This window comes from Lithobates pipiens, unplaced genomic scaffold, assembly GCF_037356315.1.
Source record: "Lithobates pipiens isolate NorthernLeopardFrog02 unplaced genomic scaffold, aLitPip1_a1.2 Scaffold_18, whole genome shotgun sequence".
Taxonomy (NCBI): domain Eukaryota; kingdom Metazoa; phylum Chordata; class Amphibia; order Anura; family Ranidae; genus Lithobates; species Lithobates pipiens.
The window spans coordinates 641,778,472-641,796,995 of record NW_027507758.1 but is presented as its reverse complement, the minus strand read 5'-3'; the positions used below and the strand labels follow the sequence as shown (position 1 = coordinate 641,796,995).

The 18,524-nt window shown below is 48.9% G+C and overlaps 4 protein-coding genes across 4 annotated transcripts in view; 3 read left to right on the top strand and 1 right to left on the bottom strand.

The window, feature by feature from the left end:
• Window positions 1–18,524, top strand: part of LOC143986903 (uncharacterized) — a 1,023,878-nt gene that overhangs the window by 160,335 nt on the left and 845,019 nt on the right. The window lies entirely within an intron of this gene.
• The window catches only part of LOC143989536 (uncharacterized), a 297,691-nt gene that overhangs the window by 118,259 nt on the left and 160,908 nt on the right, over window positions 1–18,524 (bottom strand). The window lies entirely within an intron of this gene.
• The window catches only part of LOC143989560 (uncharacterized), a 44,830-nt gene that overhangs the window by 17,193 nt on the left and 9,113 nt on the right, over window positions 1–18,524 (top strand).
• LOC143989878 (uncharacterized) overlaps window positions 1–18,524 on the top strand; it is a 41,466-nt gene that overhangs the window by 17,644 nt on the left and 5,298 nt on the right. Inside the window, exons 2-3 of the mRNA XM_077490157.1 lie at window positions 10,057–10,185; window positions 10,532–10,958. Coding sequence (XP_077346283.1) covers window positions 10,090–10,185; window positions 10,532–10,909 — 474 coding nt within the window. The 5' untranslated portion in view covers window positions 10,057–10,089 and the 3' untranslated portion in view covers window positions 10,910–10,958. The remainder of the gene's footprint in view (window positions 1–10,056; window positions 10,186–10,531; window positions 10,959–18,524) is intronic.

Sequence of the window (18,524 nt, the reverse complement as noted above, 5' to 3'; positions counted from 1 at the left end):
ACCTTTTGGGCAGAACTTAGTATAATGTTATGATCTTATTGTTTAAGAGGATATTTAAGAAGCACAAAAGATGGTCATAGGAGGAAGTTTAGGGACCCACCCTGAGAAGGGACACTGGGAGAGGCACATACTCCCAGACAGACTGACACTCATGCACCATGCATGAATATATATTTTTACATTCATAAAGATTCCTGTTCCTTGGAACAATCCAGACTAGTAGCCATTTTGGAATGGGTAAATATGCCATGTTGGTTATATCTTGTATGTTCTCTCAAGTATTGATGTATTGAATATTCTACTATTGATAATTGTTCTCCCGAATCAATAACCACCTTTTAGATTTTTTCTCTAAATTAAATTTTTCATTATATATTTATTTTTGCATAGTTGCCACTTTTATTGACAAACAAATGTCTAATTTATTTCACATTATTAACCACTTACTTACCTGCAGTATAGTAACGGTTGGACGTGTGAAATACAGACGCTCTGTTTAACTGTCAATTATCTTAAGGTTATTGATTCTACTGAGAAGTGATAATGGTGATTTTTTTTTTTTTTTTTATTTATAACTGGAAAAGAGGACCAACCAGGCCACAACAAGGATACAGACAAAATAACCACCATACAGGCACAGTCCAGAGCAATACACAAAAAAAAGGGAATAAATCACAGAACAAAGTATCAATAGAAGTATGCCCTGGGACCTATAGTCTACGACCAGTTGTCCTGGCTCGGCGGGGCCTCCCCCCATTTTTTCAGATGTGTAGAAAACAGTAAGAGCTTGTATAAAGCCCTGGAGTGCTAAGAGAAGCCAGAATAGAAAAGGAGTGGGAAACGGGGAGAAAAAAAAAGGGGGGGTGGGGGTGCAGGAGAGAGAAGGTTGGGGGAAGGGTAAGGGAAGAGGGGATGGGGAAGGGGAACTCACGAACATGGGTGTCCTGTTTATGCTCGGAGAAGGCAGCCCATCTCTACTGTTCAGCCTGCTACTAGTGGCCTCACGATGGGGGTCCAATGGACCCTCTAAGAGCCTGCCCCTCTTGCGAGTATTTAAACATGTTCCAGAGCTGCCATGTTTTGGAGTACAACGCTTGTCTATGTTGACTCGTCAAGATCAGGTCTTCCATCTTATTAATATCTTCCACTTTCCTAATCCAGATATCTAGAGTTGGCGGTAGCTGAGACTTCCAAAGAAGGGGGATACAAGCCTTAGCTGCATCCACCAGATGCCGAACCAAAGATTTTTTGTAGGAGCGTGTAGGTATATTGGTTGCATGCAATAGAAAAAACGCTGGGTCATTAGGGATATTGTGATCAGTAAACTTCTGTGTGATTCGGCGCACCTCCCCCCAGAAATGCTGAAGTCTGGGGCAGGACCAGAAGATATGCAACAGCGTACCTCTGTCCTCCCGGCAGCGCCAGCACACATCTGCCACCTCCGGGAAGAACTTGTTCAGCACCTCCGGGGTTCTGTACCAGCGCGTGAGGAGTTTGTAATTGTCTCCTGTATCTTGGTACAGATGGACGATTTGTGTGTAAACGTGACAATTTTCTGTTTCTGGTGGTCAGTGAAACTGCAGTTTAACTCCCTCTCCCATTTGGAAAGGCTGGGAAGTTGGTAGTCTGTCGGTGGTGCAATCAGTATCGCGTAAGTCAAGGTCAGGGTATGAGCCACCGCCCCCGTCCCAGAACACAGTTCCTCCATAGTCGTGCAGGGTGGATCACCGGCGCTAGGCGGCGTCAGGGTATCTAAAAAATGGCGCAATTGGGCCGCTCTCAAAAAGTCTAGGCGATAATGGCCAGTCGGGTCTGTCAGTTCCGTAGTCGTTCTCCACCTACCCGCAATGCTGAAATGTGCTGCCTTAGAAATCCCCGATTCCCCTAGGGCACGGAACACTATGCCATTTGCACCAGGAATGAAACGGGGGCTATCCAGAATTGGGCGGAGCGGCGAATTTCGAGGGAACACGGGGGCCCGGGATGCCAGCTGCCCACATATCCTAACAGTGGTGCCTATGAGCGGATGGCGTTTAATGGCCAGTGGCACCTCATCATAGCACCATGGAACAACCCGCAGAAGGATTTCGCTCTGGGCTTGCTCTATTTGCGTCCAGAGTTTAACCTTCTCATGGCGGCACCAATCAACCAGTCTGTAATAGGTGTGGACATCCGGCATTGCCAGACCCCTGCATCGCTTTGGAAGTGACAGTATCTTGCTATGTATTCTGGGTTTCTTCCCAGCCCAAAGGAATGAGATAAATGCAGAGCGTATTTGTGTGAAGTAGGACGTTGCAATCTGTATCGGGAGTGCTTGGAGTAAATAGAGAAATTTCGGGAGTATCATCATTTTAAGAATGTTACAGCGGCCAAACCATGAGTGCAGACCGCTGTTCCATTGGTTCAGCAAGGCTCTGATTTTGTGAAGTAGGGGCGGAAAGTTAAGCTGGAAGAGACGGTTTAGTTTTGAAGGGATATAGGCGCCCAGGTATTTCAGGGCCACATCTGTCCACTTCAAAGTAAAACGAGTTTGTAAATTCGCCAGCTGTGGCGCAGGTATACCTATGCCCATAGCCTCCGACTTGCTAAAATTTATACGGAGATTGGAGAGTTTGCCATAAGTGTCGAATTCGCGCATTAAATTAGGGAGTGAAAGGGATGGGTTGGCCAATGTAAACATCAAATCATCCGCGTATGCCGAGACTTTGTACTGTGTTCCCGCTGTTCCGATCCCGATAATGTCTGGGTTGTTCCTAATGTGACATAGAAACGGTTCCAGGGTCAGAGCAAACAGCAGGGGGGAAAGTGGACACCCCTGCCTGGTCCCGTTGGCGATTTTAAACGAGTCCGATAAAATGCCGTTCGCTCTGACCCTGGCCGTCGGGTTGGAGTACACCGCAGAGATCCAATGCATCATCCTGCTACCTAGACCTATATACTCCAACGTGGAGAACATAAAGTGCCAGCTCACTCGGTCGAACGCTTTTTCAGCGTCCGTCCCGAGGAGCACGCACGGAATGCGTTTATCGTTTGCCACATGAAGCAAGTTCAGGACCTTGATAGTATTGTCCCTTGCTTCTCTGGTTGGAACAAAGCCGACCTGATCCAAGTGGAGCAGATACGGCAAATGTCGCTGTAGTCTAATAGCCAAAATTTTCGTAAATAGTTTCAAGTCCGTGTTCAGTAAGGAAATGGGACGATAGCTCCCGCACTGTGACGGATCCTTACCTTCTTTCGGTATTACCGATATCTGGGCCTGTACCGTGGAATCATGAAAGCGTGAGCCCGTGCTCAGGACATTGAATAGGTTAACCATATGGGTACCTAGAGAAGGGAGGAGGGTCTTATAATATGCGGCTGTGAGACCGTCCGGTCCAGGTGCCTTACCCGATTTGGTAGCGCCTAGTGCCATCTGAAGTTCTGGTAAAGTGATTGGTACTTCTAGCAATTCTATAACTGCTGCCGGTAGGGTTGGCATTAGTGAGGCAGCTATGTATCGAGAGGAAACATTTGGGGAGGGCGGGGGCGTGTTCAGGTTATACAGGGAATCGTAGAACGTTCTAAATTCCTGCGAGATTTTTTGGGGCTAGGAGATTTTCTGACCTCGTGGAGAGGTTAAGTGTGGTATATAGGAAGCTAACTTTTGTTCGTTTAGGGTCCGAGCTAGAATTTTCCCGTATTTATCACCCGATTCATAATTTTTTTTCCGGGAGAGTTGAATCATTGCCTTAGCCTTGAAATGAAGTAGGTCGGTGACCTGTCTGCGAGCGGTGTCAAGTTCCGCACCCAATTGCGGAGTGGGGGCGTGTTTGTGGCGCAACTCAAGAGTCCGCACTTTATGTAGCAACGTCTCCAGCTGCGCCACCCTTTGCTTGTGTATTCTAGAGCCATGTTTGATAAGTACTCCGCGGATCACGGCCTTATGCGCCTCCCATACCACCCCGGGGTCGCTCTCTGCAGTCGAATTAGCCTGAAAGTAGTGGCTGATTTCCTTAGTCACGTCCGCGAGGATCTCTGGATCTTGGAGTAAACTGTCATTTAGGTGCCAGGGCAGTCTCTGTGTTTTGTGTATATATCCGTCACGGCGTACCTCAGGGTGATCGGGGCATGGTCCGACCAAGTAATCGTCCCGATCGTGGTGTCTTTTACCGCGTGTAAATGTCTGTGGGGGATTAAAAAATAGTCTATGCCGAGTAGGTCTGATGCGGACTGGAATAAAATGTATAGTCCCTCTCTCCGGGATTAAAAAGACGCCATGTGTCGATAAGCTGTGCCGCATGCAAGGATGTCGAGATTCTCTTGCGCATCTCTCGAGAGATAGCAGAGAGACCTGTGGAGGTATCCTCCTCAGGTGCAAGGGGTACATTCAGATCTCCACCAACAATAAGCTGTCCTTTCCGCGAACCGTGTAAGGTGTGTTAGTCTACGTTTTAGAAAGGTGTCCTGACGGTCGTTTGGGGCATAAATGTTCGCCAATGTCATCACCGCCTCTCCTACCTTCCCCTTCAAAAACAAAAACCGTCCCTCCTGATCAGATTGAATGTCTATGTACTTCCATGGTACTGAAGCCGATATCAAGATAGAAACACCTCTGGACTTAGCCTCAGTGTACATGGAGTGGTAGACCGTAGGGTAGAATCTATTCTTGAGTAGTGGTAGGGAATTAGCTCTAAAATGGGTCTCCTGCAGAAATACAATGTCCGCCTTCATACATCTCATATCATGAAGTAACACACGCCTCTTCTCTGGGATGTTTAGCCCCTTTGCGTTTAGTGAGACCACCGTGAGTTCAGCCATGTTCGTGAGTCCGGGGGGGGGGGGGCAGGGAAAGTCTAATCTAAGAAAGGGGGGGAGTGTAGAAGGAAGAGGAGAGTCAGCAGGTGGGCCTTTTGGTCGGCTCGAAGAAAGAAAAAAGAAAAAGTAGTGAGAAAAAGAATTAGGGCGCTGTCCAAAGGAGAGAACAGCGCCGAAGAGTGTCTAACGGTGCTAAATATAGCTAAAGCGCTCCCCAGTGGATCACCGGGAATCGAGTGCAGGCCTAAGTGGGGTAGTGATTGGACAGGGCCGAGGAATGAGTCCCCCGATCCCACCCGCCACCCCCGGCAATCAGATATGTGACAATTTTTCACAGCAGCAATCACATCCAACTGACCATTGAACAGAACACATAACATATAACATTACATAGGCTGCAATGAAAGAGCCAAAACATTGGTGAAGCAAATCGTATCTGAAACCAGAGAGAATTAGATCCGTAAGCAGTCAGAAAAATAAACAAGTAAGCAAGTCTAGACAAACGTTGAACTAGCAATGCGACCCCAGCCCCACTCCCTGACAATGTATGCAAACAGTGCTCCACCCCCTCCCCCATGTCCGCACCAGAGTGATAATGATAGCCCCCGTGCAACATGTCGGTTCCCCAGTCCCTCAGGGGCCCCGTAGGTGCTTTCAAAAAACAAAAATTAAATCTTAAATCTTCCCCCGGGCGACAAACACCCCTTCCACCCCCTCCCGAGGAGCCCGCAAACCCCGCCAGCCCTCTACCACCAATGTCCAGCGGCTAGCCGGGGCCGCAATGGGTCAATCGTAGGGCTTGTAGCAGTACTGTCCCATGCGGGTAAACTGTTTATAGGATTCCATCGCCTGGTCCACTTACCCCGCCCCAAGTCTTCTTTGGTCGCGGGGAGTTTGTAAGCCAGCCGGCCGAGTGTCAACGCAGTAGGTACCAGAGGCGTCCCTCTGCCCCCCCCCCCCTCCACCCAGTCCTCAGTGTCCTGACGGTGCCAAAATTGACCCCGGCTAACGAGCAGGGGCCCCCCCAGGTGGGGTTAAATCAACAAAAACCCTGGCCAGAACATTGAAAGGGGGAAAACCATAAAAAGAGACAAAAGAGGGGGGGGGCACCCGGGGCGGGCGGGGGGGGGAAACGTTCCATATGTCCCCTTCCCGGGTTGGAGTCATCCGGCCATGGGGGGACCGAGTTCTCAGGTAGCGGTGAAGAAGTTAATATGGGGGAGCAGAGTGAGGTCGGGGCTCAGGTGCCGTGTGGGAGAAATCTACTCACGGAGTCATGGATTTTCCCTCTGGGCCAACCGTGGCCTTCTCTTGAAACGCTGAAGTCTAGGTTGCAACGGGCCTCGGTATGTGGAGAGCCCTGTTCTGCCCACCGGGCGTGGGAGTATTTGAAGCCAATCCGGAACTGGGATCTGGTCCATGTCAAGGAACCGGAATAGGCCGGGGAGGTCTGCCGGCGACTGTAGGGTATATATGTTCCCTTCCTTACGGAAGATGACGGCTAGGGGGTATCCCCAGCGGTAGGTACAGCCTTTCGCCTTTGCCAAGTCTAATACGGGTCGGAGCATGGCTCTGCGCCTCAGCGTTGCCCTGGATAAGTCAGGGAGGATGGTGACGGGAACCCCGTCCACATCTATCTGCCCTTGTTCCCACGCCCTCCTCAGGATTTCATCTTTCTGCGGGAAACGTAGTAATTTGCACAGCACATCCCGCGGGCGCTCCGGGTCAGCGTTTCTGGGACCCAGGGTCCTATGGATCCATTCAATTTCCACCACACAGGTAGGGTCTTCTAACAGGTTGCGGAAGATCTCCAGCACCGTGGCCTCCATGGCTTTCCCTTCTAAAGATTCGGGCAGACCCCGGAGCCGCAAGTTGTTCCTGCGACTCCAGTCTTCAACATCCTCCAGGTGAAGCTGGAGGGCGATAGCGGTGTCTCGGTGGTGGTCCCTGGCTCTCTCTAATTCTGACACCCGGTGCTCTAATGTAGAGAATGAGGCTTCCCCCACAGTCACCCTCTCCGTCAGAGCTGACACATCCTCTCTCACCTCCTGAATGTCCCTGCGGTGTGTTTCCTCTAAACGGAGGATGAGGGCCTCGATGTCTGTTCTAGTAGGGAGGGCCTGTATCAAAGTCCTGAGATCCTGCTCTGCCCGGTCAGGCTCCCGGGAGCTCTCCGATGCCTCCATGGATGCTGCTGTGGACGGCTGGATAGCTGAGGCTGGATGCGGGTTCGCTGGGACAGCCCGGTCCATGCAGTGTTCAGACCGCTGAGTTGCTTGTGCGGGGGCTCCGCTCGGCGTACCTCATGGTGCCGCAGAGTCCGCGCCCGCTGTGCGCCGCTGCGCTGGGTTAAAGAAGCGGTGAAGTGACCCGGAGGAAGCACCAGCTCGTTCTCCCTTGGCAGCGGCTCTCGTCTTGCAGCCTTTGGATGGTTGCATGCCGGATACGATGGCGGATTACCGTGGGAGGAAGGCCGGGGCCGGGAGCTCTCAGAAAACACAACCTTACTCCGCCATGTCCAGGCCACGCCCCCAATGGTGATATTTTGTCCAAGGTACTACACTCCCATTTTGTGTTCATGTGACACAATCAATATTTTAATTTCCCAACAGTCAGGAGACTTTCCTGTCATCCTACATGATCCCTTCTGAGGATTCTTCTATCCTTCCAAACAAATGTATGAAATCCTCGATGAGTCCTCCTCCTATGTGATCTAGAAGATCTGGATCACAATGTCTTTATGGATGAAGTGGATGACTCCGTTTATATATTACTTATTGCTTTACAGTTTTCCTCACTCCAGGATTAATTATTCTATTTATATAAGCATTCAAGGAATTGTTCTTACTTTGAGAGATCTCCACCACCATTCCTGTGAACATTACATCCGTGTAATTTATGTTTAACATTTTCATTATGAGTGGATTGATATATATAAGCATAATTTATGGTTTTGGATATATTTTTTTTGTATTTTCTTTACCAAAAGGATTCATTTTGGGGGTATCGGTTTTATTAGCTATACATTTGTTAAGACCTTGTGTTCTGTGTGTTTAAGAATTTTCTATATGTAATAAAAATATCTTTGTTAAACAATTTGTTACAAAAGAACTGTATCTATTTTTTCTTACTATGTTTGTGTTATATTTGAGCTTCTGTGGTAAGATATTTTACAGTACTATGAGACATTTCTTGCGGCTGCAGTTCTGTTGAACTCCACAAGGTGGTGATCTCACTCATATTTAGATAGGAAGTTTCTATGGAATGCAGACAGGAAGTGATGTCAGTCACAGACAGGAAGTGATCTAGAATAAAGACAAGGCGTTCCATGTGGCAGTGAAGAGAAGACATTACTGGAAGTAACAGGAGAGGAGGTAATAAGATCTTATTTTCTATTTACACACATCAGACTCACCTCCGCCGATCACTTCCATCAGCTTCCAGCGAGGCTCTTTGTTCTTGGTGACCCCAAACATGGCACATTGCAGCCCCTGAGATTCCCAAGTGATGACAAAGGCTGAGATGAGGTGCATGAATGGGGGGAGGGGGTCTGTACTGGGGTGCCAGTCAGAGGGGGGTTATGGGCAGGGGTAGCAGAGAGATGAGATGAGGAGGATGGATAGGAATGGGTGGGACAGATGAAGGGGCAATAATATGGGCAGCCCTGGAAGGGGTACATAGGTGTTGGGGGGAGATGGGGGGGCAGAGGGCTTGACAGAATCTCCAGAGAGCAGCTGGCAGAGATAGGAGGGGAGTTGGACATGTGCAGAGAGCTGATCCTGCCCCTCCCATCACATATCTCAAGGGCCCCACACACACCAAGGTCCCCCACACCTCATACAGGCACTCACCAGGCTCCGGGCGCTGCAGCAGGCATCAGTGACGGGTCCCTCAGAGCCGGCACAGGGCACAGAGTCCACCCAGTATGGAGAACTTGGAGCTTGTGTCTGGGGAGGAGGAGTGGGGAGAGCAGTTGGCTGATGTTGGGGGTTGCTGTGCCCGTGTTGGGAGCAGATCAGACACAGCAAGGGGGCTCTGCAAAGGCTGAATATGCTGCACACTTTGTTCTCAGCAATCCTAATTGGCGATCACCAGGGGAGCCTCCCCTGATCCTGGGACCCTTTACTCCGGCACAAGACCCTTTCCTGCTGTCTTGGTGCCCCCCTCCCTTTTTTGGCAGAATGCCAGGGTCACAGGTGTGACCTTTGTGACCATAATAGTTCTGCCACTGGTTCTGAGTTATGAGGGGTCTCTGAGGACATAGTGGGACTAAAGGACTCTGGGAGCCTCTGAGAGTTGACTTCATCTGAAGGGCTCTCGGACCTCGAGGAGGAAGTGTAAGTGAAGGGCTTTGGGGGCCTCTTAGCAAGTAATAAGGCTGAACAACTCTGAGAGGTTAGTGGGGCTGTGGGGGCTCTGAAGGGGGTAGTCAGGCTGCAAGGCTCTGAGGTAAGGGGGGGGGTTTCAGGGCTCATAGGGGCTCTTGGTCTCTGATGGTTTTCCCACCCCACCTGCACTTTTCTGACCTTCTTAAAGAACTCCTGCCAGCAAATATAAGGAGCCTTCACCTCATTATTGGTCATCACTGGTCAAGTAAATGTTCCAGAAAAAAATATTTTCATACAATAGACCAAGACTAAGAGAACAAACCCCTCCCCCTGTTGTCCTCCTCCTACACACACTGGGTTGCTATTGAAAAGGACAGAACAGACTCCTCCCCCACAGTTCTTTACTCCACCAGCAGCATCCTCCTGCTATCCAATGAGATCACTTCTCTTATTGCAGAAAGTGACAGTGACATCACTCCTGTCAGTCTGCAGGCTGCCGGAGATTGGAGTCTTGCAGCCGGAGTTCTGGCAATTATCCTGATTAGCCGACAACTCCGACCAAAAGTCAGCAAGTTCCCCTTCCTGGACATCATGATGACCTGACATTGTCCTCAAAGCACTGCCTCAGAGTATACCAGTCAAATGCAGTCAAATGAATGGTCGTATTTATCATTCATTGTCTGCAGATTTAACTAATCAAAACAAGTTTAGAAACGAAACAAACCGAACAGAGAAAAGGGAAATTCTGATTCAACAGGGCAAGAGGGTCCCAGGAGCACAAGAAAAAATCTGATGCTAAATAGTCTAAATGTGTTCCCATGGGGGGAGTAGTCCTTAAATGTACAGCAACCCTCCTGTCACCCCCCCTCACATCCACATCCTATTATTGTGTGACCAATACCATCCAAATAATTCTTACTTTCATTTCCCAAAGTTATCCGTCTACAAGGAGACCTGTATAGATCAAATGACGGCACCAATGAGGATGGAGGAGGACCGGAGTCACATGACTGAGAAGATACTAAACCTCACCCTGGAGATCATCTACCTGCTGACCGGAGAGGTGAGGAGGATTCTGGGAGGTCACATGACATCACTCTTATCTCTATTAATAAAACACAGACCTGACCGGAGAGGTGAGGAGGATTCTGGGAGGTCACATGACATCTCTCTTATCTCTATTAATAAAACACAGACCTGACCGGAGAGGTGAGGAGGATTCTGGGAGGTCACATGACATCACTCTTATCTCTATTAATAAAACACAGACCTGACCGGAGAGGTGAGGAGGATTCTGGGAGGTCACATGACATCACTCTTATCTCTATTAATAAAACACAGACCTGACCGGAGAGGTGAGGAGGATTCTGGGATTCTAACATGATATTCCTATTGGTTCCCCAATACAGAGATTTCCTCTTGTGAAGTCCGGTGATCATATGACCATCACAGTGCCTCCATGTGACTCCCTAAAACCTGAGAGACACAACATGGAGAAGATTCTAGAAGTCACCAAGAAGATGATGGAGCTGCTGACAGGAGAGGTGAGGAGGATTCTGGGAATTCTGGGACATTATCCAGTAACAGACAAGGGATGTGTCTGGATGATGACTGTATCATTGTGTGTGTCAGGTTCCTATAAGGTGTCAGGATGTCACTGTCTATTTCTCCATGGAGGAGTGGGAGTATTTAGAAGGACACAAGGATCTCTACAAGGACGTCATGATGGACAATCAGCAGAATTTGAGTTTTGTGAAGAATGTAAGGAAGGAATTTCCCCAGAATGAGATGATATTGAACCTCATCCTGGAGATCCTCAGCCTGCTGACTGGAGAGGTGAGTGTAATGAAGGGGTTAAATCTGACTCCGCTGGCAAAAAAAATGGAGATTTTGGGAAAACCATTAAAATAAAAAAAAATAAAAAATAAATAAATAAAAAATAAAATTTCAGATCAACAGGTCATGGGACATCGGTGTGACCAGCGAGCTGTTGGTATAACAATAATTCTTTTTAGAAACAGCATTAAATAATAGAATAAATATTAACACTCACAGTGTCTTGAAAAAGTATTCATACCCCCTGAAATATGTATTTTATTGGGATTTTATGTGATAGACCAACACAAAGTGGCACATACTTGTGAAGAGGAAGGAAAATGATAAATTATACAAATAAAATATGTAAAAAGTGTGTGGGGGGGCATTTGTATGGCGCCCCCTAAGTCCGTAGTTCGTAGAACCACCTTTATCTACAAGTATTTTTTGGGGGTGTCTCTACCAGCTTTGCACATCTAGAGAGGGACAATTTTGCCCATTCTTCTTTGTAAAATATCTCAAGCTCTGTCAGATTGGATGGAGACATTGGAGAGCGTCTGTGAACAGCAATTTTCAAGTCTTGTCACAGATTCTTTTTTTTTATCAGAAAAAGTTTTCATTAGAAAACATAATGGTACAAGACATCCATGACGATGGCCTCACACAATAACAACGCACACATTATGAAATTAGATTAACAATCATATTCTTCCCATAAGTAGCAAATCAAGGAGGTACAGTAAATGAGAATAAGGGAGACTGGAGCGTTGTTGTACAAACAAAATGGACAGGGTGTCAGCAAACATGACATCAACATAATAAGCAAGAGGGAAGAAGGAGAAATCTGTCGTGCAGTCACAGTACTCAAATTTTTCATTTTCTATTCAAAAGAAACAAAATAAAAGGGTAAAAGAAAAAAGAAAGCAGAATAGACTAGGGGGAGGGAGAGATAGTCAGAGATCCCTGAGAGACAGAATACATGGAAGTAGTACCGTACATAATACCCACAGCTAGCAGCATTCGATAGCATGCTTCAACAGTTGTATACAAACATTCTAAACAGGTAAGTTAGAACCCATGGCAGATGTCGAGGTCAGATTAGCCCTGCAGCAACCTATTTTGAATCAATTGGTGCGGTGCCCGGCCTGGTAAGTCCTGACACATATTATAAAACTTTTGGGGGGTGTTCCTATGTTGGTATGCCAGCCTCTCACGTATCAGCATCCTATTAACCTGATCAATCCACTGTTGCCTGCTGGGTACCCTGGGCGTGATCCACATCTGGGCTATCAATTTACGAGCCACATAAAGCAACCTGAGAATTGCCGTGTGGACAGCTGGGGTAAGGGACTCCTCGCCCAGGGCCCCCAGCAGGCAGATCACCGGGCTTGTGGGAATCATGATTCTGAACACCTGATGAATAATCTCCAAAATCGCAGTCCAATAACGAGTCAGTTTAGGGCACTTCCAGAACATATGGAGAAGGTCTCCGTGGTCTCTTTTACATTTAGGGCACAAGGGGGAGTCCCTTGTCTTATAGGCTCTATGTAGCAAATAAAGATGTGAAAGTCTCTGGGAGGCCGACACTGATACCCGGTGGGCAGAGATAAGACAGAGATCCCAGGTCTCACCATCTAGAGGTCCTAGGTCCCCCTCCCATTTACAACTGCTTGGCAACATAGCCGAGTCTTGGAGCACCCCAGTAATAATGGCATACCCCTTAGAAATCGTACCCTTCCTACTGGCTGTCATCATGATAGAGTGTACGATTGCATGGTCAACCAAGGCAAGTGGGGTAGCTCTGGACTGAGACTGTAAAGCGTGTCTCAATTGAAGGTATTTGAAAAAATCTGTGTGTGGTAGTGCGAACTCCCCCTGCAGCTCCAAAAAGGACTTAAGTGTAGAGCCACTGTATAATTGGGTCAAATATTCCAGACCTTTCACCTGCCAGCTGCGGAAACCCTTGAGTCTCAGCAGCTGATGATAAGAACCATTGTCCCAAATAGGGGTAAGAGAAAAAAAGCCCTGGATTTTCAACAGCCGCTTAACATATTTCCAGAGTGTGTTCAATAAGACCACAGTCGGAGCCCCCCTTGGAAGATAGGGGAAGCCCGCTTCTAAGTTTGAGAATATTACACGGTGGCGAGCCGCATGGCTCAGCAACCTGCGAATAGGGTCCAGCAAATCTTCCAGTCCCCATCCACCAAGCTGCTGTAGTTGGGAAGCCAAAAAATAGGCCCTGGCATGTGGGACAGCCAAGCCCCCTGCCTCTTTACCATACTGTAGTATTCGCAAACTAATCCTGGCAGCTTTTTTACGCCAAATTAACTCTCTGAATTGGGAATCTATTTTGTCAAACCAATATTTGGGTATCCACACCGGGGAGTTGTGGCAAACGTATAGTAATTGGGGAGCCCAGACCATTTTTATAAGATTAGCCCGCCCCACCACTGATAACGGTAGTTTGCACCAAGCCTTGCATTTTTCCCTAAATTTAGCCAGTAGGGGGACCAGATTTAATTGAACATAATGTGCGACCTCTCGGGAGACCTGCACCCCCAGATATCTAAAAGTGGACACTACATGAATCATAGCTGCACAGTCAGGGAGGGGAGTCGGTATGGGGTCTAGGGGTAAGAGTACTGACTTATTCAAGTTAATAGAAAAGCCAGAAAGAGCACCAAAGTCCGTAATTGGGGTCATAACGGCCGTCAGGGAGCCCTGTGTGTCACCTAGGTATAATAAAGTGTCGTCTGCATAGAGCGATACCACATCCACACCTGTGTTACGAATAAATCCTTTAATACCAGCATCTCCCCTTATCCTAGCTGCAAGAGGCTCTAGAGCCAGGGCAAAGAGCAAGGGAGATAAAGGGCATCCCTGCCTGGTACCACGAAACAAGGGAAAGGGCTCTGACGTTGCAGAGTTAACCCGAATCCTAGCTACAGGGTTAGCATAAAGTAGTCTGACCCAACTAATAAACCGTTTGCCTAGGCCCATCCTTTCCAAACCTTCCACAGGTAAGGCCACTCGACACTGTCGAAGGCCTTAGCTGCGTCCAGCGAGAGGATGGCTCGGTTACCAGGATTCAGTACAGGGATTTGAATATTTAAATAGAGACATCGTATGTTGTGTGCCGTGGATCTCGTGGGTATGAAGCCTGCCTGGTCATAGTGCACTAACTTCTGAATAACGTGAGATAATCTGGTCGCCATGACTCTAGCCAACAACTTAACATCCGTCGTAAGTAGGGAGATAGGCCGGTAGGAGTCAGGGGACGTGGGCTCTTTACCTGGCTTTAATAACACAATTATAATTGCCTCATTCATGGAATCTGGAAGCGTGCCAGACTCCAATGCACTATTAAAAACTTTCAAAAGTGTTGGCAATAAGGTGGCCGCATATCGCTTATACACCTCAGAAGGAAGCCCATCTGCCCCTGGAGATTTATTGTTGTGGGTTTGTTCCAGTGCTAGAGCAAGTTCGGCTATAGTTAATGGGGCATCCAGCTCACGAGCATCTGAAGCAGATAAGCAAGGTAGGTCACTCCGAGCCAGAAAAGCATCAATCTCTTCTGCGCTGGGATGAACCTTGGAGGCATACAAATCAGCATAAAATGAGCGAAAGATTTGCAATATAGAGGCAGTGTCCGTGCGGAGTGCCCCCTGTGTATCACACAGGGAGGAAACCATCGGAGCGGATCCCTGTGCTCTCGCCAGCACAGCCAGCATGTGACCAGTAGATTCGCCCTCCTCAAAATGTGTTTGTTGCAGAAAAAATCTCTTATTTTCCGCCAACTGTAGAGTTAGCTGAGTAGCCATAGCCTGCGCACCCAGCCAAAGCTTTTTAGTTGTGTCGGAGGGGTGATTAACATATTGGTCCTCCGTATCCCTAAGGGTTTTACAAACCTCCCGCTCCCAGGCCTTAGTATTTGTTTTAATAGAAGTAATAGCGGCAATGAATTGACCTCTCAAAAAGGCTTTCGCCGTATCCCAAACCGTACCCAAGGAGGCGGAACCGATATTGTCCCATAGAAATATCTGGAGGTTGTCACTAATGGGGTCGGGTGAGGGAAAAAGCGCCAGCCAGAAGGGGTTCAACTTCCACATCCTAGGGGTAGCGGCAGTAAATAAGTTAAGTTCAACCCAAAAGGATGAATGATCAGAAATGTGTCTGTCCCCATAACCAGAGTCAACGACAAAAGGGAGTAAGGCCGCATTACCCAGCCCCAGGTCAATGCGCGACAGGCTTCCATAAGCGGTAGAGCAGCACGAGTAGCACCTGACCTGGGGGTGGGAAGTCCGCCACACATCCTTCAATCCAAGTTCGGCCAACAGGTCTGCAAACGGGGTATCACCCGTAGGGTGACAAGGCATGGACGGGGGGACGGGAATCTTATCCCATCTATGATTGAGATAGTTGTTAAGGTCACCTAGTGCCAATAGGGGGACCGTGGGGTGTGGGGCCATAAACCTGGCCAAACAGCGGAGAACTTCAGCTGAGTAAGGGGGTGGTACATAAATATTAGCAATAATACATGCCCAGTGTCCAAGCCTACCATACAGAAATATATACCTTCCCCCAGGATCAATAACTGCCCGAGAACAGGTAAAGCGGGTATCCTGACGGATCAAGACACTCACTCCCCTAGCAAATGCAGAGAATGTGGAGTGAAATTAGGTAGGGTATGTCCTCGGGCTAAGACTAGGTATGTGATCCGGGGGTAAATGAGTCTCCTGAAGGCAGACAATACCTGAACCCATGGCCTTCAAATGTCGGAGGACAGCCAGACGCTTCACAGGACTGCTCAGTCCCCTGACATTCCAGGAAAGGCACTTAACGGTGGTCGACATTGCTCAAAAACATAAGAATGTGCATACTCAGTATAAGTGATAACAGTATTAAGATAAACAGAAAGGCAGTATCAAACCAAATCACCCCCGCATAGTCGCACCGAAAACCAAAGCATCTGGGCAGGACAAAAAAGAAGCCTCCCGCCATAGTTCTGGAACCAGTTATGTAGGTGATGTCTGTGTAGCAAGGAGAAGGTTGTGGAGGCAGAGGGACTCTGTAGAAAAAAGGGAGGGGAAGGGAAACAAAACAAAAAAGAAAAAGAAAATCCAAAATGCAGGGGAGAAAAAAGTCAGTTGCAGAGCCAACCAGGCCCTGGACCTGCATAACAAAGGTGGAACGCGCCCCCACTATCATTATGGGGGGAGGGGGGGAGGCCACGGAAACACCCAGGGAAAACATTCCCAGGTAACAAAAGGGGTTTCACCCAAACAAGCAGCATAGTCTGTCAGTAGGTAGAAGTAAACACTGAGTTCTTTTCGCTCCGCCGAATCTGTAAAAAGATAGTCCCCGTCAGAATAAGTCATCCGGATCCCGGATCAAACAGGAGGACGTTGTTGTCTGGCTTCTTTAAGAGCTTTATCTTCACGGTCCAGCCACTGCCTGGCCACAGCAGGGCTATCAAAGAAATGGGTAGAGCCCAGGGCGGTAACCTGAAGACGGGCTGGGTATAACATGCCGTATTGAAAATTAAGATCCCTGAGCTTCTTTTTGACTTCAATAAACGTTGCCCGTTTCTTCTGCAGTTCTGCCGAGAAGTCAGGAAACAGCGATATTTTGGCATTATCAATCACCATCTTGTCAGAGAAGCCCCTAGCCTTGGAAAGTACAGCATCCCTGTCTTTGTAGTTGGGAAGTTTGAACAGGAAGGGTCGTGGGTGGTTACCTGGAGGCAGCGGGCGGGATGGCACCCTATGGGCCGCTCCACAGCAAAGAGGGGAGAGAAGGACTCTCTACCAAAAGTTGCAATCAACGAGTTCTCAATAAAGTCTACGGGATTTTTGCCCTCAGCCCTTTCTGGGATCCCCAGAGGCGCACATTATTGCGTCTCATGCGATTCTCGATTTCGTCGAGTCGCATAGCATGTTGCTCAGTGAGATGGCAATTAAATCGCAAGTCTCTCTGCATGGGTGCCATGTCATCCTCCACTGTACTCAGCCGGCCCTCCAGGGCTGAGGCCCTTTCCCTAAGCTTCTGCATATCATGACGGACAAAAGTAATTTTGGCCTTCACACCTTTAATATCAGCAGAGAGAGCGGTTATAGAATGGTTACATGAGGTGACCGCAGTAAATATGTCTCTCAATGTGGGTTCTGATGCATCAGCAGCAGGGGAGTGAGCTTGCAACTCAGGGACACCGCCATCAGGGGTACTCACTGTGTTCCACATCGCAGGGAATCCATCAGCATCCTCCAAGGGAAGAGTGTCATCGGCTTCAGGGGACCCCCGAGGGGTAGCCCCCGACGAGGGTGGACCAGATAGGGCTTCCTTGTAGGATTTCCCTCCATACAGGAGTTTCTGTGCTGCCTCCTTGTAGCAGTCTTTTGCCGTCCTCCGCGCGCCGGCGCCATCTTGGTCAGGGGGATCCGGCGGGGCCTTGCTCAGTCTGTGTCCCTTAGACATGTCCGGTGTTCTGCGGCGTCCGGATGCAGAGCCCGACCGTCTCCCTGTGCCCGGTGGAGCAATTCTGGAGCTTTTCGCCGCACTAGCGCGGGCTGGGGAGGATGTATGTGCGGATGGCCGGCGGAGCTCCGGGAACACACGTCCACCTACATTCGCTGCTAGGCCACGCCCCCCCTTGTCACAGATTCTTAATGGGATTTAGGTCTGGACTGTGACTGGGCCATTCTAGCACATGAATATACTTTGATCTAAGCCAGGGGTAGGCAACCTTAAAGCGGGAGTTCCTCCAAAAAAATAAGTTAGCAGCTACAATGCTTTTAAAGTAAGGACACTTACCTGCCCAGGGCGTCCGCAATGTCAGCACCCAAAGCCGATCTGTCCCTTGGCTCTCGGGTGCGGACACCTCCATCTTCAGTAAAGGGAATCAGGAAGGGAAGCCCTGTGAATTCACTTTCTGGTTCCCTAGTATGCATGCACGAGTCGTGCATGCACACTAGGTTGTAACGTATACCTGTACTCCCAGTAATCCTAATTCTACTCAACAGATCCCCACCGGCAACCCACCCCCGCTTCTGTCCATCCCAGGCACTTGTGTGTGACATCACCTGGGATGGATGAGAGAGGAGAGCTGGCTGGGATCAGCACACCATAACGGACATGTACCAGCAGCTTCCCTGTGCAGCTCTGCATGTGTAAGAAAATAAACACTAATTCATTCCCCCTGTGCCCAGACCAGGTGCCCTCCCCCATGTTCCCTGACCTGATGACTCGTGTGCCCTACCCTGGTGACTCCCCTGTGCCCTGCCCTGGAGACTCCCCTGTGCCCTGTCCCGGAGACTCCCCTGTGCCCTGTCCCGGAGACTCCCCTGTGCCCTGCCCCGGAGACTCCCCTGTGCCCTGCCCCGGAGACTCCCCTGTGCCCTGCCCTGGTGACACCCCTGTGCCCTTGCCCTGGTGATGTACCTCCCCTGTACCATGCCCTGGTGAAGTGACTCCACTGTGAATTGACATGGTGACCTCCTTGTGCCCTGACCTGGTGACCTCCTTGTCTAATTTCAGTTGAAGATGAAATTTGTGTGTGCATATCCCAAGTTCACCCAGAATTTATCTTCT